Below are 20,440 nucleotides of genomic sequence, written 5' to 3' on the forward strand. Positions count from 1 at the left end.
TCCAATGACAAGTGATGACGCGTGTTAATTTATTACAAAACACATTGACACTGACAATATTTTAAAATACCTCTATTTTCCTGTGGTGTTTTAGTGTTTGCTTTCTCTTCACAGTGATTCAATATGAACAAAGTGTTGAAATAGTTACTACTGCAGAACCACTGAGCTTTACAAAAAGGAAAGCAAAAAAAGCACAGACATTTACAATCATTTGACTTCAACCCACACAAATACCAGAACAATAATATTAATAAACATCCGCAAATTGAGTAAAAAATAGATTTTAATCTTTTAAATACAACATTTTGGAATACAAATATTGATTTGTTCTTTACTGTAGTTCTTATTATTACTATTGACTGTTATCACTAGTGTTACTGTTGAGGTTTGATTTACAGTATATCAATATACAGAAAAAATGTGAAAAGAAACATTTTGGTAAATTCTGGTATTGCTCATTTACATAAATATACACAGACACACAAAAAACACCTAGCCATGAATTTAATTTATCTCTCAATCATATGTTATGTTCTAAGTCTGACAGACAAAATGGCTTTATATAATGCTTACCATTATGAAAACACTACTGTAATATCATCGTTATATTAGAGTTATTATTGACACAAACATTGACATATTTTACAGCTGTCTTTGAATGGACCCACTCATTCATGGCTATGTACACAGTCCATGACATCCCAATAACCACTTAGGAGAGACATTAACTTCCTGTGTATAAAATAAAAAAATAAAAATAAACATACTGAAAAAAGCATTCTTCAGTTTTGATAAATGCATATAGATTGAATTGAAAAAATTAAACCGAGTTTATCGAAATATCCCAAAATTCCCTTAACAGCCAAACGGGCATAATTTTACGAAAAAAGAGAGAAAGTTTTGCAGTTTAGTGCCTATAATCTGCAATTCTATTTTGAGCGAAAATGAACACAGGAATATAACGTCCACTGGCTTTCATATGTCTTAAAGTTAGTACTTTAATCACAAAAAGATAAATCTAAAAAACAATTCAATACAAAACAGACATTTCATAACAATCTCCCAAATGAATTGCTTTATTTCAATACCAAACCTGAGGCCAAGCTTCATAGTCTATATGGAAAAACCAAAACCTAAACTCATGCCATGAGCACAAAATGAGCAACAGAAACTCGTATGAATCACAACACGTCCCCTCAGTATCCTGGACTAAAAAAAACCTAATGTTGAGCTGAAAATATTATAAATATCAACCTTGGAAGATTCTTTCCCTCTGCAGCGAACCCCTTTTAGAGCGCGCATACAATCATTGCCGCGAACAGTATACAGTGAAAATCACCCTGAAGATGTGGCGTCACCTCCGAGCTCTAACTCTGTACAACAGTGGTTTTCATTTTTAGTACTTAAATTGGTAAAGAGGCCAAAATGGCAACTGGCTTTTCTTCCTCCTGTTTTCACACGTGTAGAATAAATAAAAGGTAGAGGAGTTGTAGCACTCTGAACGGTGTATGATTGCATATAATACCAGACGAGCGTCTGCAAAACAAACAACTATGAGGAGATCACGCAAACACATCCTAAAACAACCAAACGAAGAGTCTCGAAGCGAAGGCTTGGGATCAGCCCAAATCGTGAGGCTTTCCAATTTGCATTTAATGTTGCTCTGCACCACAGAGGCTTTCAGTTTGAATATCACAGAATGAACCTGCGACTGTCCGGCTGCGTCCGTGCACAAATGAAAGATTACAATACAGAATATGATCTTTCTTCTGAACGACTAAAAATCGTCTTTCCAAACTAATTACTCACAAGCAGGCCAGTGTCATCTGAAGAATCGAGGACGATATCAGAGGGTCCCACGCCGTCTGAAAAACTATTACAGCAAAAATCAAACTACAGTAGTGTCCTACAGGAGGAAAAAACTCCCCGTTTACCCTGATTTTGACGCACTGTTGATTCAGTTCAGCATTTATAGTACCTATAATCTCCCATTCACATAATCCATATTTATTTTTTTTAAACAACTGGCTAATATACAAAGGACGGCATGGATTATTAAAATTTACTACAATCAAAAAATCTGACTTTGCTATGCGCCTACACCTCTACTAAATTTCGTTTAGAAGCAGAACGTGGCATGGCAGCCTCTTGTTTTTAAAAACGGCTGACAACAAATGAGTTATGAAATCTTTCATATTGCTTTACATAATATGTTGTTGCAGTATATCTGCAGTACCAGTAAACTGAAATATGTTTGTCTTGAGCTGTATTTCCTCCTGTACATCTTCACCTAGGTGTTGCATATTCCACAAAAAGCTAGCGGGACAAAGTTAAATAGCACTTGTAGTATGGCGAGTGCATTATAAAAGACGTTATTAACTTTACACAAGTGCCTTTTTTGCACTGGTTTAAGGAGAAAAAGAAAGCTTACTCTGTTATAACTGTAGTGATAGTTTGTTTAGATGGCCTACCATTGTTAAAGAAGGAGATATCGCTGAATCGCGTGATTCAGGGAAGAGTTCATATTGCTGCAGTCTCAGTAGGCGCCCTTGGCACGTGAATTTCTCTGAGTTTACAGTAATGGTTAGCTCCTAGAAACACTTATCAGGATGGCCGTGAAGTGACAGAATGAATTACACGGTTTCTCTAACACTGATATAAATATTAAGTGTATCTAACCCTAGTCTGTGTTGACGTTGTACCCATTGAAATCAAGTGAAGGAGGAGCATTGGATGTGAAAGATCAGTACCGGCGGACAGCTACACAAAGCGTCTTCTTCATATTGAACCCCAAAAAGTGTTTTCTTTTGGCTTTTGTAGCCCTTGCGCACACGAAAAGACTCCGGGTCAACGATTTGCTCGTTTTCTTCATCCGTCATCCTTCGTCGTCGTCTCTTCTCTAGGGTGAGTCCATCATGGCCTCCAGCATCTCCAGGAAGAGTTTGTGCATAGGCACGCCGCCGCGGGTTTTGATGCTGTAGAAGGTGGTGAGGGCCCGGCCGGCAGTCTGCCTGAGGAGGGGCAGGGTGAGGAGGAGACGTCCTGCGCGCTGAGGGTCGTCAGGGCGTCGCTGGACCTCCAGCTCCAGCAGAGCCTGATGCAGCAGGTCCCGTAACTTCTGCACGGCCTCCATGTCCTCAATGTACACTGAGTCTGAAAGAGGAGAAGAAGATTAGACCCTTGTATCTAAACGGACCTGTTTACAACTGGTCACTTTATACATTTTCTCTGATCCGATCGTGAAAAGACCAAATGCTCTCCGAAATGCTGCGATCTTTCATCTTGAAATTAGCTGACGGTGAATAAAATGCTGCGCATATCAGTTGCTTTCATTGACGTGAACGTAAATTTGCATATAGCACGGGAATTGAAGATCTGATTTATATCCATTTTGCGGAGATACATTTATGTGGCCAAGTGTAAGTGGAACTGTTTTAACAAATTAGATATCCGATCAGAAAAAACGCATGAAGGGACCAAGTGTAAACAGGCCCAATAAAACCAATGCATTACTCTTGCAAAGTTGCTAATTTATGTGAAAGATCATAAGAATTTGCAAATAAAACAAACGATTTCATCTCAAGTATTCAGGAGAACAAAAACGTTACTTCTGAGAAAACAGGCACATAATAATTTTTTTTTAAATTTTAACTATTGAAGCCACTTTAATTGAAAATACTGAATTACATGTGGCTTAGAGAGTGCAGACAAAACCCTCTGATGAACTTCAAGTTGCAATTGCTTTATGTCTGGGATGATAGCGTGTCGGACCATTCTTCAAGCAAATTATTTAGTCATGTGAATTTATCCAGTAAATGTGTTTATGCGCAGACATTCTAACTTAAATAAAAACATTTATCCACCTCAAGTGAGCGAGATTTTTTATGTGCATTTAGGACATTTTTTGTATTTTTGCATTTCCACCCAGCTATTTTACGCATTATACCAAAATCTGCATAAAAGTATGTAGACGTAAACCTGTGAGAAAAAAAATAAAATTCACATTTGGTGACATGAACTGGCTTAAAGTGAACACATTTGACCAACAGACGACCTAAAACTTCACAGATTTACCTCATGGCTGAATTCAAAGAACACAGCTTCAGGATTGCAAGTAACTTTTTTTTTTCTTTTTTTATAATGTATTTTAAAATGTTACTCATTCCTGTGATGAAAAGCTGAATTGTCAGCAGCCATTACTGCAGTATTCAGTGTCACGTAATTCTTCTAATATGCTGATTTAGTGCTCAAGAAATATTTATTATTATTATCAATGTTGAAAACAGTACTGTCACTTTTGTTCAATTCACAGCATCCTTAAAATTTACCAGACCCCAAACGTTTTGAGAACGCTAGTGTAAATATTTACATTTTGAATGTATTATCCCTAGTCCGTGACATCCTGTTTGTTGTGATGCCCAAAGTAAATTCTGCATGCTCCTAGTCCAATGTGGCTGCAGCTTTATGAGGATTACTGCAAGGAACAGTTACAAATGCAGTTGTGTAACAACAATTCAAGAAATCCAAAACATATCAGTCTCTTTCTCTAATTAACGCTTGCCACGTGTGACGAAGGTCACTGCCCCATGAATAGTTGTGTTGGTGGGGGTTAATGTTTAGCATGTACACAGATATGTGAGGTGTAAGGAAGAGGTCTTGGGTGTGTTCAAGATTCAAAGCATGGGACTCCCAGTATTTGCATAACAAATACAGATTCTGTGGGCGAAGCAGATACGGGGGTTGAATTTAATATTTACAGTAATCAAAAGTTTCATAGGTTCTTCCGGGTGGGGGATGAATTCGTACAAGCAGACGGTGACAAGGCAGGTACGTTTACAACAGAAAACAGAATACGGTCTGGTCTCAATTACTGGCTGACTCAGTCGGGTCATGCAGGTTGTGATCAGAAGGTAACCGGTTGGTCAGGGAACAGAAATAGACTGCGGAATGAATGAGTCATTAATAGGAAAACCTTGACAGGAAGTGCACCTGAGTTGGTGAGCGCGATGGCCTTGAGCATGACGAACTCCTCACGGTCCAGCTGCAGGGCTCTGAAACGCCGAGCGAGCTGGCTGATGGCGGCGTTGAGTTCGGTCAGACCGGCCACACGAGACATCTCCTCATCCAGCACAAAGTCCTCAGCAAACACCACCTCGTCCTCACAGCCGAGAGAACGGTACGCCACCCCCAACACCAACACCTCCAGCCACACAGACTGCAGCACGGACATCTGGTCAGCCAATGACAGTGAGAGAAAGCCTGGATGAGGGAGAAAAAAAAAAAAAAAAAAGAGAGGTTCACGCCACACGTCCACTGGTGCAGAAGAAAACATGCTCAAAATACACAAACACAGATGGCTCGTCTTAAATGAATGCAAAAGGTTGGTCAAAAATCATATGGTTGACAAAGTATTGAAATATAACCCTAAAAGACCTGCCACAGTCTGTTATGTCAGTATTGTTAATAAAACATTTAAAAAAAAAGACATGAAAAAGAGAAAACCAGTTAACACGGTTTACTGAATAATTGATTTGAAAAAACTGAAGCTTAATTGAGACGGGCTACGTGATATTAATTAATACTGTTATAATGTTTTAATATTGTATTTTTATATTAATTAATTTATTAAATTTCATTCAATGTAGTAATATGTAACGATGCGAAACTCCAGCACTGTCGGTAGACTTCGAAATGTTTATGACAGATGTCACCATTTTTCATCACTCATTTGCATAATGTTGAAGATTTCTCAACTTTTTGACTCTGTCAGCACTGTTAATCCCACAATCCTCCCCTCCTACGGAGACTGAAAAGCATCTAGTGTATGTGGAGTGCAGAGAGCGGGATAAGAGTTGTTGTTGAGTACCTAGACACGGTGGACACTCACAATAGTGCTCTAAATTTGGAGGTCTTGAAAATAGCCAGAGACTGACAAAAGCGGTTGAAATCGCTCCTTCCAAGACTGAGCTCGGACAGCAATTAGGAGAAAAGTCTTCCACGCTCTGACTGGAGCTCTAACTCACCTGCTCCAGTTCGCTTCAATTATAATCTTTCTTTAGGCACCTGTTCTCTACAGACAGCTGTGATTGATCAGCACTTTCAGGCAGTGCAGAAATGTGAAAATATCAGTGACTAAAAAGCTGCTAACTGTTTTCTAGCTGGCTTTTTCATAGCCTCCTGAAATATTAGCCTGTTATTGGTACATTAGCATTTGATGTGCTTTCCTACCAACCACCAAGTATATTAGTGTAACTTGGCTAGTAAGTAACACTTCCCAGTAAAAAGTGTAAGTAGATAAACCATTTGCATAAGTAAACATAATGAATAACTTTTACCACAAATTAAAAGAGGATATTTCAAGAAGAGGATGTCTACTACTTTTTTGCACAGATTAAAAGCGGCCTTTGCCACTACATAAAGCAGAACATATAAACTCTATATGAATTCAGCAATATTTACTAGTTGTTTTTACAATATTTACAACATGGTGACCATTGATGCTCCCTGGTTTTCATGGTGCTTCGTAGAGAGTTAAAGTTTCAGAGCCACTGGAAGGTTTTTGCGATTGAGATAGCCTCCCTGATCAGTGCCCTGACTACTGAACTAAGGAGCTGATTGAGATCCACACTATGTTTTCAGGCAAACTGATATAAACCCCTTTGTGCCCTTAGTCAGCCAACCAAATAAGAGCTTACCAGATCGAGAAATTACTTTCTAGTTTCAAGTGCAATATGAATCAGACAGAGACAGGCAGAACTATGTGGTAGCTTAAGTTAAGTAACAGGAGTGAGTAACCGTTAGCTCGACACCAGAATAGCTTCACTGACACGGTCTCCTTGCCAACCGTCTTGCTGTTCCTCTTCTCGCTCTTACCAGGAATGTGCTTGGCCCAGCCGATGATGACAACTAGTTCCCGGTCGGCCAGGTCACAGAGAGTGGTGAGCGTGCGCTGGGCCGTGTCAGGCTGCAAGGGGTCTGGCATAGCAAACAGCTTTTCTGGCTCCGCCACCAGCAGATGAGAGACAATGATGCTGGATGAGCCTGAGAGAAACAAACTCAACATTACTCAGCTGAATAATCAAGTCATGTTCATGCAGCAGTAATTGCAGGCCATAAAATGAGTTTGTTTAAAATAAATAAATTAAATTACACATCAATTTTAAATTCTAAATAAATAAATATAGATTTTTTTTATTATATATTTTTTATTATTACCCTTCTCTCCTTCCTTCCTTAAAGGTATCGGCGCACTCTGGTACGTAGCATTCTCCACCTCTGGGCGTCTTTTATATTTCTGCCGTCCACCTCTGACTCGGTCCAGGCGGACACCTACACCAAACACAGAAAGAGGATTAGGATTTTGGCACTGCCTGTGGATCACACCGTACACTGAGGTACTTAGTTATCGTAAGAGAGAGGATTGGTTGTGCTGGCCAGGTGCCACCTTACCTTCTTTGAGCATGCCTACTTTGAGGCACTTGGTGAAGCGACACGCCTGACAAGCCTTCCTGCGGCGCTTGGTGATCTCACATTCATTGGAGGCAGGACAACTGTACTCAATATTACCTGTTGGATGGAGGTTAGGATGTCATACAAATGTTCAGAGTAGTTTAGCTCCCTGCTGCATACAAAAAAATTTACTTATTTATTATAAATATTGTTTTATTTGTAAACAATTAACAATAATTAATACAAAAAGCTATACTTTTATTGTATTATTTTATTAAAATATTTTATTTTACATGTGAACAACTAATCAGTAATGATACTCAGTTTTTAAAAACAAACAGCTCTTGCTTAATTTTGAGTGAGACATAACTCACAGTAAAGGCTTGTTGTTCAGCAACTACATTCAGTTCAGTGAAGGATTCTTTAGAATGATTCAAAATGATAACTTGTGAATCTTTCTGAGTAATTCATTAAAAGGAATCAGCTCAGAGGAGACATTTGTTTTCAAATCGGATTGTAGTTGTCATGCTATACGTTTATTTGTGCGCATCCAATAATTTGTGCACAACAGAAAAACATGTTTTCTTGGTATTATTTAAAGGTATGCAATTTTTAAATCTCCTCGCATTCAATTCTGGATAAATGTGGTTTGTTCTGTCAAGAGGCTGATGCAGCGGTGGCTCTTAGGGGACAGGAAACACTGATTCACACAACTAGCGGGCTTGGCTTGCTTACAAGTTATCTGTAACGACAAGTGAATCTGTTACACAGCATGATATGCTCACCCTGTATGGTTCTTTTGAAGAAAGCCTTACAGGCTTCACAGGAAGCCACTCCATAGTGGTAGCCAGACGCCACATCTCCACACACCAGGCACAGCCTTTTGGGAAGCGTGCTTAGCGCATACTTGCAGCGCCTCCTCCGCTACCGGTAGAGCCCTCCTCGGCTCCATCCGCACCCTCCTCCTTAAAATGGCAACGTAACGCAGGCGTGTAAGGGGGCGGGGAGTAGCGGCCAGTGCCTTCTCCTCTGGATCCCCCTCCTCCACTCTGAGAGGAGTCTGAGGACGCTCCTCCCGGGCTGGTCCTCCCACCGCCGCCGACACCACCGCCGCCTCCATCGGGACTGCTGGGTTCAGCCTTTATGTACAGGTCGGAGCGTCGCTCTCTGGAAGACATGATACCTGTGGAGGAAAAAGAGGGACCCTTTCAGTTTTTATTTCACCATAATCATCATCACCTTCAAGGTCAAGACTGGATGTTTCAACATCTGATTCACTTTCTAAATCCCGTTTTAAATCGAATACATATCTGGTATCCGACCATTTACAATACATTAAAATGAATGCATGGGAATAACTACTTGTGAATCCTGAGGGTTAATCAGCAGATTGAAGGCGAAGTCATGCATCTATAATGTCACAGAACAACCAGGGGCTTGAAGGAAAAATGCCAAGAAAAATTAACAAAAAATTAAAGGGGGAAAATGATAAAAAAATGTGTTTAATAAATGTAATAAAATATGATGTAGTTAGGCAATATCACACCAGAAACAGTGCTTTCCCCCCCAAATTTCAGCACAATTGCAAATGTGATGTTGATTTTATATGATAGTTCATCAAACAAGAAAATAATTTTAAGTGAGTTACATTTTAGACACAATATTGTCTGTTTTGAACAAATAGTTCTTCTAACTGAATTTGTTTATTACATTTAAAAATTCAACAAAACAAACACCTTTAATAAGGTTAGAGAACATGTGTCAAATGTGTATGTTTTGGCACCATATCAGCAACAATGACATTTTCTTATAAAGGAATCACTATACAAAAACATACAAGTAACCACAATAGTACTGATAAAAGTCATTTAGAATATTTCAATTTAATCAATGATATAAAATTCTTCCAGGAGAGGCCTTTTTAAAAATGTATTTTAATATATTTTCAGAGTAAAAATGTTGTCTAATATCATTTAAAACTGGACATTCTTTTAAAATATGTTTTACACTCAAACAATTCTGGCACAAGTCAAAAACTCAGTTTAGGTTTACATATCACCTCTTAATGGAAAAGATCATTTTTATTATTTATGAGGACTACTACTAAAAAAACGAATTCAATCCAAGCCTAGTGCATCTTGGCAGGTCACAATGCAAACACAATCGGTTTGTCTTAAGAGAATGTAAACAGGCGGAACAAAAAACCAAAAAAACAATGTATGCCTCAATATTGAATATGTGCAATAGGCCTTACAGTGTAAATGCAGCATGAGTCTCCATTAAACAAGAATTTTTAAGCAGCAATAAATTACAAATGATTTTCCCTGCAATAGTTTATTTTTCAGTAATCCTTGCTCTTCTTTCCATTCAGTTAACATGCAGGTGCATGCTGAGCAAGCAGACAGCATTCAATGAACAAGCACCTATATGTCCCCTCTTTTTCTTAAGCAGTGTTAGGATGTCTGTGAGCCGTTTCCTTTGTTTTTCCCCATTGAAACCTCCGAACAAACCAATTAATCAAAGTTCCCAGCAGTACCCAAGAGAGAGGACATTGTAAGAAAGTGCTTGACACGCTCACACAACAGCAGCTCTAATTGTTAATCTTAAAAATATCTTGAGATTTCGTTCTACTGGTAGTATCAGGTATGAATACATGGGTTCAGCATTAATAAATTACCTTGACGTATTGCTACAAGCTCTACACGCAACACATACAGCAATTCAAACTGAAGATATATTACAAGGGTTCTCCTAGAGAGCAGAACACACATATGTACATGACAGAATTCCTCACAAATCTGTCCATAATCCCAGTGGCATGGCCTCCGCCCACACCAGATTAGGGTCATTAATCCAGGAGAGAGAACCAATCCTATAATTATACCTCCACAAGTGATGCCCTACAGACTCTGAACCGCTCCACGGTACCCACAGTCCATAAACCCCCCTCAGGGACAAACTGACCTATCATGCCATTTCTTACATTTGCTGATTTTGCCATTTTAAGCATTTTGCGAGAAAGAGAAATGTTCTAGCGCATTAACATAAAAATTACCCAAGTTGCAGAACGACCGCCAAGTAGGTAACACAACCAGCAATGACATCTGCTCCTCATGATTACTGGAGCAATACTGGGTTTGTGAGCTTCCTGACTGAAATACGAGTCCTATATTGTATGAACTATATATAGGTTATTGCACATTTACTGAGTCATCATGATTATACATTGTCTGCCACTCGTATTATGGTTAAAAACTACATTTCCTCCTTCATTTGTCCTTGGTGGACATCACACACACACACACACACACACACACACACACTATTCCCCTTTCACCTGGTTATGTGTGATGTGTTGCAACTTTGGTGGGTGTGCAAAATGTAACTGTGCCCCAATGCCTTCAAGTCCACTGTACTTTCATTCTGCCACACTTACATAACACCCGAACTTTGACTTTAACCTATTCTCCCCATACCAACAGAAAAGACTGCTTATATGATCAATATGGAACATTTGTGAGAACTGTTTCTCAGTTAAAACAAACCCACAGCAACAACTGTGGAGTTTACAAGTCACTTGTTCTCACTCTTTAGTTTTGGCCTGTTCAGATATTGTTTTACAATGCTTTGAGTACTTCAGTGAAGCTAATAATGACCACGTGGCTAAAGTGAGGGCACGCGCCGCTGCGCCGGTTCGCAGGAGGTAAATGATTCAATCGCTCATTGTGAGGACAAGCTGAGATCTCTAAATCCCTCATCAAATGAAGGAACCGGATGATGGAGGAACGTTCCTGTTCAAACACATGTAAATGACAGATTACAAAGGAAAAGGATCAAACTGATCATGCGGTGCAAACGACCGTCGTCACACACGTGCGTCTCTCCCGCAGGGGTTCACGTGAACCTCACCGATGTGCGACATCGGTTCATTATACATAGAAATGAAGGACTTTAACCGGTGAGCTTGTTTAAAATTTGATGTGGTGATCGAAGTCCGTGAGTCGGTTCTTTCGAACAATTCGTTCCAAAGAACCGGCTCAAAACGATTTAGCGGCTTTCTTGCGTCATGACGTTATGCGTAATCACGTGGTCCCTATCATCCCGGCGTGGCATATTTTATGCTCTAAAATCCTCCAGTAAATACATTTGCACATACTGCTGTTTCAGTTTGATTAATAAGGGAGCTTATTGTAGTTCATATGCCCGAGTTAAGTTTGTTGCAGCCATGATAAACGTAACGTTCATTTACATCTGCGTTTTGGCACGTTTTGATAAAATGCTATTTAGATTCAAACCAAATCGCTTGATTGCGTGTTGATTTAACTGTTATACAACCAAATCGTGAATATATTTACAGTACGTTTCATTTGTAATATTTCTGCTATAAAAGCATCTTATTTTTCGACCCATCAGTCAAATCTTCTTCACTTCAAATTCTCTTATTCTCAGATCACTCGGTTCACTGCTCATTACGAATCGGACATAACGGTTCTCTGTTCAAAGAGTCGGAGCTGTACACTCGAGAACCGCTCGAACCGAGTCAGTCAGTTCACTTAAAAGATGCCTCAAAATAACAAATCGTTCATGAGTCGGACATAGCTAATGTAAATGTGAAAATAATAATATTCAGTGCGCTATTTTACAACTTTATCAACCAAATCAAACACTTCCTATAGTACCCTGCAAAGCTACACCGCCTAAATACATCCGGATTGATGCTTGTTTGAATTCGTAAGTTTGAATTCTTGTTTCCCTTTCTGTAATGTTTGATACATTGTAAAAGTCATTTGTGTGTTTAACTTTGTGTTGCTCCCCATTTATAAGAACACGCCAAACTAGCTTAGCTTTCGCTAACTTACCTTTACTCATTCAAGATACTTCCCACCTCCTCCAAACGTCTCTACCGGAGAACATGTACCCAAAAATAGCTATTCATTGACTCACTGGCTTACAAACACAAAGAGATCTGTCTGCGTTCCCATAAACATGCCTGAAAAGCTTAGTTTACTTAGCAGTGTGCATCTTTGAACTTCACTTTCCCCCTGACAAACGTGTCATGAGTCATTGGCTGCCTTCAGGAGGGAGGAGAGTTACTCACAGGCAGCCAAGCATTTTTACTAAATATATTCAAATAATCACACAATAATGATTGATAAAAAGAAAAAGCTTTAGCAGTAGTGACTGATTATTCCACACTATAATAAAAGCAAAGGGGAAAGAACGAGGCGCTGAGGCAAATCCTTGTTTTTCTTCAGCTCAAGGCAGTTATGTTAATATGTTTGATGTAATGAGAGACAGAAAAGGGCAAAAGAAAATTAGGGACTCTAAATACAGGTCTGAACTCAAACAAATAGATCTAGGATTATATGATGTTTTATAATTCCTATGGCTACTACTGTAGATCCTCAGCTTTTAATTGCTTAAAAATGAAACGTTTTTATTTATATTTTAAACAGTGTTACATCAGTGCTTTAAAGAGGGCATGTATGATAAAAAATTAAACAGAATATGAATAAAAATATTTTTTATAATAAAATAATAAATAAATAAATATTTACAACTATTAGCTTACCTTTTGCTCAAAAGCCAAAGGTCTTTAGTCTTGTGTATGCTGAAAATCCTCTTACTTTCTTTTGGTGTCAGAAGACTACAGGTCAGTTCAAAGTGGGCATCAGGAACCCTGACAAGAAAAGAGAAAATCAGTCAGTCGTCAAAAAATGTACGAGACTGAATATACATGACAGATCTATGCATTACAAAATAAGGCCTTATATAATGGATTGCATCAGCAGAGACACGCTTTGCTATCAAACGGCTAAATGATAAACGATACCAAAACGGCCACTTAGTCTGAACCACATCTTCATCTCGAAACTAAAACTAATTTAAACCTCCCATAAAAGCATTGCAGATATCTAACAAAAATGTCAGATTTAATCAGAGACAACATTAGCTGTAAATGTGGTCTCTGCATTAGGTATTGCGTGTTTATTTCTCTCTTTTGTTTGTTAAAAAAAAAAAAGTCTGTCCTGGTCAATGTCAATAAACCTCATGTATGGCTGATTTGTACCCCATAATAATCTGTGTGTCTATTACACTGTATCCATGTTTTACACCACACCACCTACACCATTAGCACAAAATGCTGACTGAGGGAGAAACCATTTCTTTGTCTTTCTCCCATGCACCCATTCTCTGGTCCTGCTCTCTGTCATTCACTCAATCTTCACACGCATTCGGACGCTCGTATACTCATATGATTTCTGTGCACAACATTCCCCTCCCCCCGCCGCTCTCTGACACATTCCAAAGGTCAAAGTCACTGGAGGGGTTTGAAGGACAGGCACAGGAACTCCAAAAGATCTCTGTGTGTGTGACAGCAAATACATGTGAAGAACAATGCGCTTCACAGCTGAGAGACAGTTCAGCAAGTTCAAAGTAAAAATGAAAGAGATGAGGGCAAAATTCTTACTTGATATAAAATAAACGTTAACTGGAATCGTTTTTTTTTTTTTTTTGTATTTTAATTTATTTTTAAGTTGTTAAAGCAACACTTCCCATTTAATTTAGTTTAACTTAACTAAAATTTCATCAAAAATTATTATATAGACATATTTAAAATAATAATATTAAAACTTACAGCAAAATTACTAAAACTTAAGCTAGAATGAAATGTAAAAATAAAAACGAATTCAAAATGGTAATAAAAACTAAGGCTGACTGCACGCTAGAGGATTTTAAGGCCGATTTGCGCCCGATTCGCGGCTTGTCGTGGTGTCATTACGATTATTTATCTGTTCCCGATCGAGACGGAGCGTCGCCGAACTCAAATCGTAAATATCAAACATGTTTGATATTTACGACTCTTCATCAGGCTGCCTCTGATGTGATACCCGCGATAGCCAATGAGAGCAAGCAAGCGTCACCTACCGGATGTTGCGTGCTCCTACAGCTGAAACTTGGCAGCCACAAACATGACATGAAAGCAGAGAATATCACCCATATTCTTTTCTTTACTTTGTTTTTCACTGTGAAACAGAACGTGTGCCAGGAGAGCCAGCTGACAACGATGATTGTTCTCTTATTTGTTTTTCTTTTCTAGTCACGTTTGATCTCGCGAGTGTCAGTGAGATCTCGTGTGACCGTGAAATCGTTCCTACAGTCTTCAAGTGTGTGGTCTCGCGGTCTGGTCTAAAAATCTAGCGTGTTCGTTCAGAGGATTATAAGGCTAAAATCGGTTGAACTGTCTTCATGTCTACGGTTTTAAAATCGTTTAAGATTTGAAAATCGTCTAGTGTGCAGCCAGCTTAAGGCTACATTTATCATTTAATTTAGTTTAACTTGATGTGCTAAAATAACTAACACTGAAAAAAAAAGAATAAACAGGAAATTATAATAAAACTGACAAAAACATTAATTTAAAATAAAATGGAAAATATAAAAATAAAAACATTCAAAATCTTAATGAAACAACAAATCTTGATACTAAAACAATATTGGGAAAAGTAAGAATCATTTGTGATAAAACAAAATCACATAACAAAAATAACATAAAAAGGTATTATGTATCTTAGTATAAATTATCCCAGGGATTTTGGTGCAGTTAGCTGATTTCAGATATAACTTTAATGGGTGACAATGACAGAAACATGCAAATCAACCAAGTTGGTAAAGCTTTTTTTTTAAACAATTAACATTATATTTAGAGACGAAAGTCAGGTTGAAGCAGCCCAAACACTCGCCAATAAATCTGATATTTTAGTGACTCTTATCTCCTTGTAAGTTGCCTGTTATGAAGTGTATGGTGTAAACAAACGGCACTAAATAATGATGTTTAAAAGAACTGAATGTCTTCGCATTTTTTAATGTGCTGCAATTGTTCTTTAACATTAGTTAAAGATTTCTACTTGTCTTTTTATATCACTTTAGGTTACTGATTTATTTTTTGAGGTACACTAGGAACAGCTCTACTGTTTGTTGACAATGGTCTTATTCTTAAACTAGTCACAGTAGTCCATATTGTTATCAGTTGCTGCTTTGTGTAAAATTAAAGCATAGGAGCAGTGATCAACTGATTTCTAATCTAAAGTTTACTGTGTAAATCTGATTCTAAGCAAAGAAATCTGAGATAAGTAGCATGTTAGCCTTTGAACTTCGACTACAGTACGCATGCATTACAACTGTAGAGCAAAGACTGTCAGAGCAGGCCTCAAAAGGTGACCTTGTTCACCGAGCCTTGACAACTGAAAGGTTAATTGCTAAACTGGATTACAACTTCTTAAGAACAGAGATTCCCAATCACATCCAAGAGGGGCCTAGTGGTCACCAACACTTCAAAGACAATTTCTATTACTTAGAAAATAATTTATACGCAGCCATTAGAAAAATACTTTTTTTAGATCACAAATGTAACCTACATAGACTTATAAGTAACTATTTTTAATAATAAATACCTGCAATAATGCTTGACACACTTTTTGTGAAAACTATTCACCCTTGACCTTTTTCAGTGAACTCCGGTGAAACCAGTTACGATAAAAAACCCCCCACTAAAACTGTAACCTTTCATTATCAGTGATATAAAAAATGCTGACTAAAAAAAATAAAAGCTAACCATTACCAGTTTTTGCTATATTATTAATAATACTACTCATTTATAAAGACATTTACAAGAACACAAAACCTTAGAGACTCACTAATTAGTTTATTTTTTCAGTTTTTACACGCATGCTAGCGTATGCGCAGAGTGTTGTGGTGTTAATTTCGTTATTAGCACAGTATCTGCATACTGTACATGTACAGCCCAATTTTTCCAAAGTATACTTCAGTTTTTACATGTATGCTAGGGTAGGCGTATAGTATGCGTGATACAAATTTTGTCATCAGCACAGTACGTGTACACTCTAACTGCTCAGTGCAAAAACTGGACAAGGATGAAGTTTTTAGTGTGCATATGTCCACCGCTTGTGTTTACAATTTGCAGTATACTTTTCGAATACATACTTGTATGTTCAACAGTGCCGAAGTGGCGTAAAAAAGTATACTGTGGAATTTATACTGACAACTAGTGGCAGGATGCAGAATCACACAGATTTCAGCTACTAGAAATGTAATCAACTTTGCAATAAACCCTAATTAATTTAAGGCTAGTCATGTCACGTGATCTTAACATGTCTGCCCCCATGAAGGCAACTGGCTCTATGTAAAACAATCAGCTTTTATTGACATGACTGGAGTCCAATTCTTGTCAGAGTACGTAATTTTAAACTTTTAAAAAAAAATCTTTGTGTGTTAAACTTTTAATGAGGTAAACGATTAAGGAGGTAAAGCGTTAAGCACGGCTTTTGATTACATTTGACAACACAACCACTGTCACTAAGTCTACTTCAAAGTGTGCACACAGACTTATAATAGCCAAATTAAATTACTACCTTCTTGTACCAACTGCATTACGTCAGTCACGACGTGAAATGCTTAAAATACAAGAATGCAAAGCAGATGTGAGGTAGTTTGTTTCCAGACTGAAGGGCTGTACTGGAAATGCGACATGACTCGAGTACAAGAGTCCGAGGTAAAATCTTACGCGCTGACACAATGTGTGAGCTAGGGGACAACTCGATCAAGGTCAGCGTGCTGCAAAGTGTTACTGCGGACTTTTCCCCCTTTTTATCGCAATAAAAGCGCATAATACTAATTTATATGCAACGAATAAGCTAGAGTCTGCGAATTTAAATGTTAGGCAGTAAATCAAATCTGCCAAGACGTGTTCTGGCGCTGTTAGTAGTCCTACAAGCAAACTATCAGAACACACTGACCTATTTACAGTGTAAAGTTTTTAACATTGGAAATATTGGTAGCGACAGCGGACATTTGCCAGTGATGGACTGTATGACATCTGAATCACGATTATCAGACCGCTTCACCGGGCGCATTAAATGTTTACACTCACACAAAATAAAGGAGCATTGCGTTGTTGGGAGCCGGTTGGATGAATACTTACCAGTATTTCAGAGAGCATTGCTGGTGCCTCGAAGCCAAGCAAAGAAACTCTTGAGCAAACACTAAATCCGATATTTACATATATTACTGTAGGCTACTGTGTCTTGTCCTTACACGCCGATTTAAAGAGCAGATGCTCTGCCTATTTGTTAAAGGGGCTACCTTAGCAATTCAGATGCTGTATTAAGTACGATAAGCGATATGTGACACAAAATCAATGCAACTACTCGATATTTTCAATGAATGGCGGCGCGAGTGCATTCGGTTGAGCAAACGCGTATGTTTAATCCATGTTTGGATCGCTCTTCCCTGGACTAGTTCCCCATATTGCTGTTTCGGTTGTCACTGGAAGCTTGGATCCTGTCTTCCGCTAATACAGCTGAGATCCCGGTTACGTATATCCTCGTTCTTCCTCCTCCCTCTCTGCTCTTGCGTGTGCTGTTTCTCCGTTACGTCCGCTCCCGCTTCCAATCACGCGTCCTCGCGCCTCCGTCACAAGCGGCAGCAGAGCTTTAAACAATAAAGAGAAATTGACCTACTGTATGCGTGACTCACGAGTTTACACACTTTCGAGTTATTATCCGGAGCCTTTATTCAGATGTCTTACATCCCGAGCTATTTTGGGGACTGTGTGAGGGGTAAACGTAACGTGCTTGGCGCAAACCAAAGCTATTTAATAACTGCCATGATTCGTGACTACGTAAAATAATTCGGCCTTCGCACAGGGTTTTTCAAAGCTGTAGCGAAAAAAACGTTGCATCTGTTTCTGAATTGTAACGCTCGTCTAAGGTTGATGCATTTCACTGTTACGCAGTATTTTTATTAGCTATTTATGAAGGGAACATAAAACATATTTGACACATTAGTGACCAGGTTAAGTGCGATTTAATGCCAACCGTGAATTGAATTATTCTGACAGCTTTTATGAATGTAACTCAAGTCATTCGCGTGCGCGCGCAGTGTAAAAATGTTAATGAGTAGGTTATATAAGGGAAAATAATAATTCATGTTAAAATGAACGAATTCTACAATAATTCCTGTGAATTGGTTAACGGACGTTACCATATGTGGAGACAAATTATATTTAACGGGATAATACATGCATTTTTAAAGTAAACACAGTAAAAACATACTGTAAAAGAAAAGTCTTCTAGTAATTTACAGTGAAAAACAGTAAACTGACTTTCCCAGAAAACACCTTTGGGTATGTTTTCTATTTTGTCATCTGTTATGTAAACCAGGCTGCTTAATGTTACATTTTATTTAATGTTTACGGCAATTTTGGTGTTACCTGGAAGTCTTTTGTGATGTATATATGTTTATTACTCATTGTTCGTAGAAACCCCCATTTTAATATCATCATGGCCTTTTGTTTTACTAGCCTACTTGTTTTAGAAGTGCTCAGGTTGTATTATATCAGCTGAAGATATAAGCTAAAATATAGCCTGTTTGGTCCAAATAGTCGTCCTGTTCAGAAAAAAACCGAGTCCGTAGTAACGCGACAGAATGCGTTTGTCCCGTTGGCAGACCTGTAAATCAAGCATCGCTTTAGATGGCATGGAAAATGTCAGTCTGCTCGGTCTTGTGACACTGACCCAACTCGCTGCTCTAGGCCTCCCATAGTCAGCTGGTTCATACAACAGTTTTGGGCTGCGAGCCAGCGGCGCAGAGTTCACAGTGACTGCGGAGAAAGGGAAGGAGAGACTACAATCCGCGTAACCTGATCACAGCACAGGGCTGAGAGAAAGAGCGCTGCGTCTCAAAGCCGCGCGGTGCTGTAACGGAAAAGAGTCCCGTGTTAAGGAAATTATTAGGCTATAGTGGTCTATTTTAGGAATGCAGCCCAGACAGCGTGACTGAAACCTGTCCGTTTTGTAAAAATAATCAGACGTTCTTAAGAACACTAATAAGAACAAAATGCATGCACGTGCGCGGGGCTTGTGTGGAAGCAACGGCGTGCTGCAAGAAAAAGGATTAAAAAACAAACAGGAAGCGCTAGTGTTCCCGTTGTCATTGAGAACGCACGCGACCTTGAATTCAAGGTCATCCCCGACGCAGCCTACGCTGCATTTCAGCCGAGCTGCATTCTGTCTAATGCTCTTCACGCAGAGCTCCTTTACGGCACGTTTCCTCACATGCCCTCATTTGAACGGTTCTGTCACGGTTTGGTAGATGTTTTACAACTTTTACAGAGCATCATGAGATCTTTTCCGACGGAGGCTTTTGTGTAAATTTGGTTTATGGCTCTACCACAAAAGGTCACACCTCGGTGCTCTGGAATGCTGATAGAGGTCATGACCCCAGAAACAGGTGGGAACAACTCCACAAACACTAATAGCCTCAAAAAGACAACAGCTGGGGGGTAAAGGCTATGCAGTAAGAGGACACTGAATCATTCTCATGTTAAACAACCTATACACGACATCTTCTTTCTCTTTTTAGCAAACTCCCAATGAAACGCACACAAATTCATGTGTCCTATCAGACTGGGGGACCGCAAATAAACCATTAATTCATCTCAGCTAAAAAAAAAAAATGCGCTGGCTTAATTCCCACAGATACTGATAAAACCGGTTATTTTAAACATGAGAGGAACTTGAGGTAATTAATAAATAACCTTTTGTAGTTGTAGTCTATTTATGGTAACAAGGGTTGTAGGTATGAAGTGAGTCATAAAAGACTGTCATTCATAATACATAACTTGATGATGGCACGCGTATACTGTAATATAATCTGTTTGTGATTGCAAACCCATCTCGATTTGAATGCAACACAAAATATTTTTCATATTCGTTTAGTTTAGATTAAAGTGGCCTATAATGAAATACTTTTAAAAAAGCGAATGGTGTAATTGCATCACAGTGGACGCACCAGACGCGCCGCAGCGCCATCTAGCGGAGATGTAATTATGCAGCAGATAAGTGGATTGTGCCAGTCTGCCGACTAGTGACGTCTTTGTACAGAGTGTCCTCGAGCGCAAGGTCATATGTTT

General features: G+C 38.7%; 2 protein-coding genes across 9 annotated transcripts in view; one reads left to right on the forward strand and one right to left on the reverse strand.

Annotated features, from left to right (window-relative positions):
* On the reverse strand, nucleotides 1-12,896 carry esrra (estrogen-related receptor alpha). The gene is given in 8 exon segments (XM_058757544.1): nucleotides 1-3,153; nucleotides 4,990-5,259; nucleotides 6,874-7,041; nucleotides 7,216-7,329; nucleotides 7,450-7,566; nucleotides 8,235-8,363; nucleotides 8,366-8,632; nucleotides 12,309-12,896. Coding segments are annotated over 8 exon segments (1,329 nt in total). The 5' UTR covers nucleotides 12,319-12,896; the 3' UTR covers nucleotides 1-2,899.
* Nucleotides 8,679-20,440, forward strand: part of LOC131528438 (high choriolytic enzyme 1-like) — a 16,995-nt gene continuing 5,233 nt past the window's right edge. For 2 of the 8 annotated variants that reach the window (XM_058757549.1, XM_058757552.1), the window contains exon 1: nucleotides 13,148-16,701. Coding sequence is in view for 2 of the 8 variants with exons in the window: in XM_058757545.1 (XP_058613528.1) it covers nucleotides 16,937-17,020 (84 nt within the window). In the remaining 6 variants the exon portion in view is untranslated. The other 6 variants (XM_058757548.1, XM_058757551.1, XM_058757547.1 and 3 more) reach the window with 5 other exon arrangements.

This window comes from Onychostoma macrolepis, chromosome 21, assembly GCF_012432095.1.
Source record: "Onychostoma macrolepis isolate SWU-2019 chromosome 21, ASM1243209v1, whole genome shotgun sequence".
NCBI classification, from domain to species: Eukaryota; Metazoa; Chordata; class Actinopteri; order Cypriniformes; family Cyprinidae; genus Onychostoma; species Onychostoma macrolepis.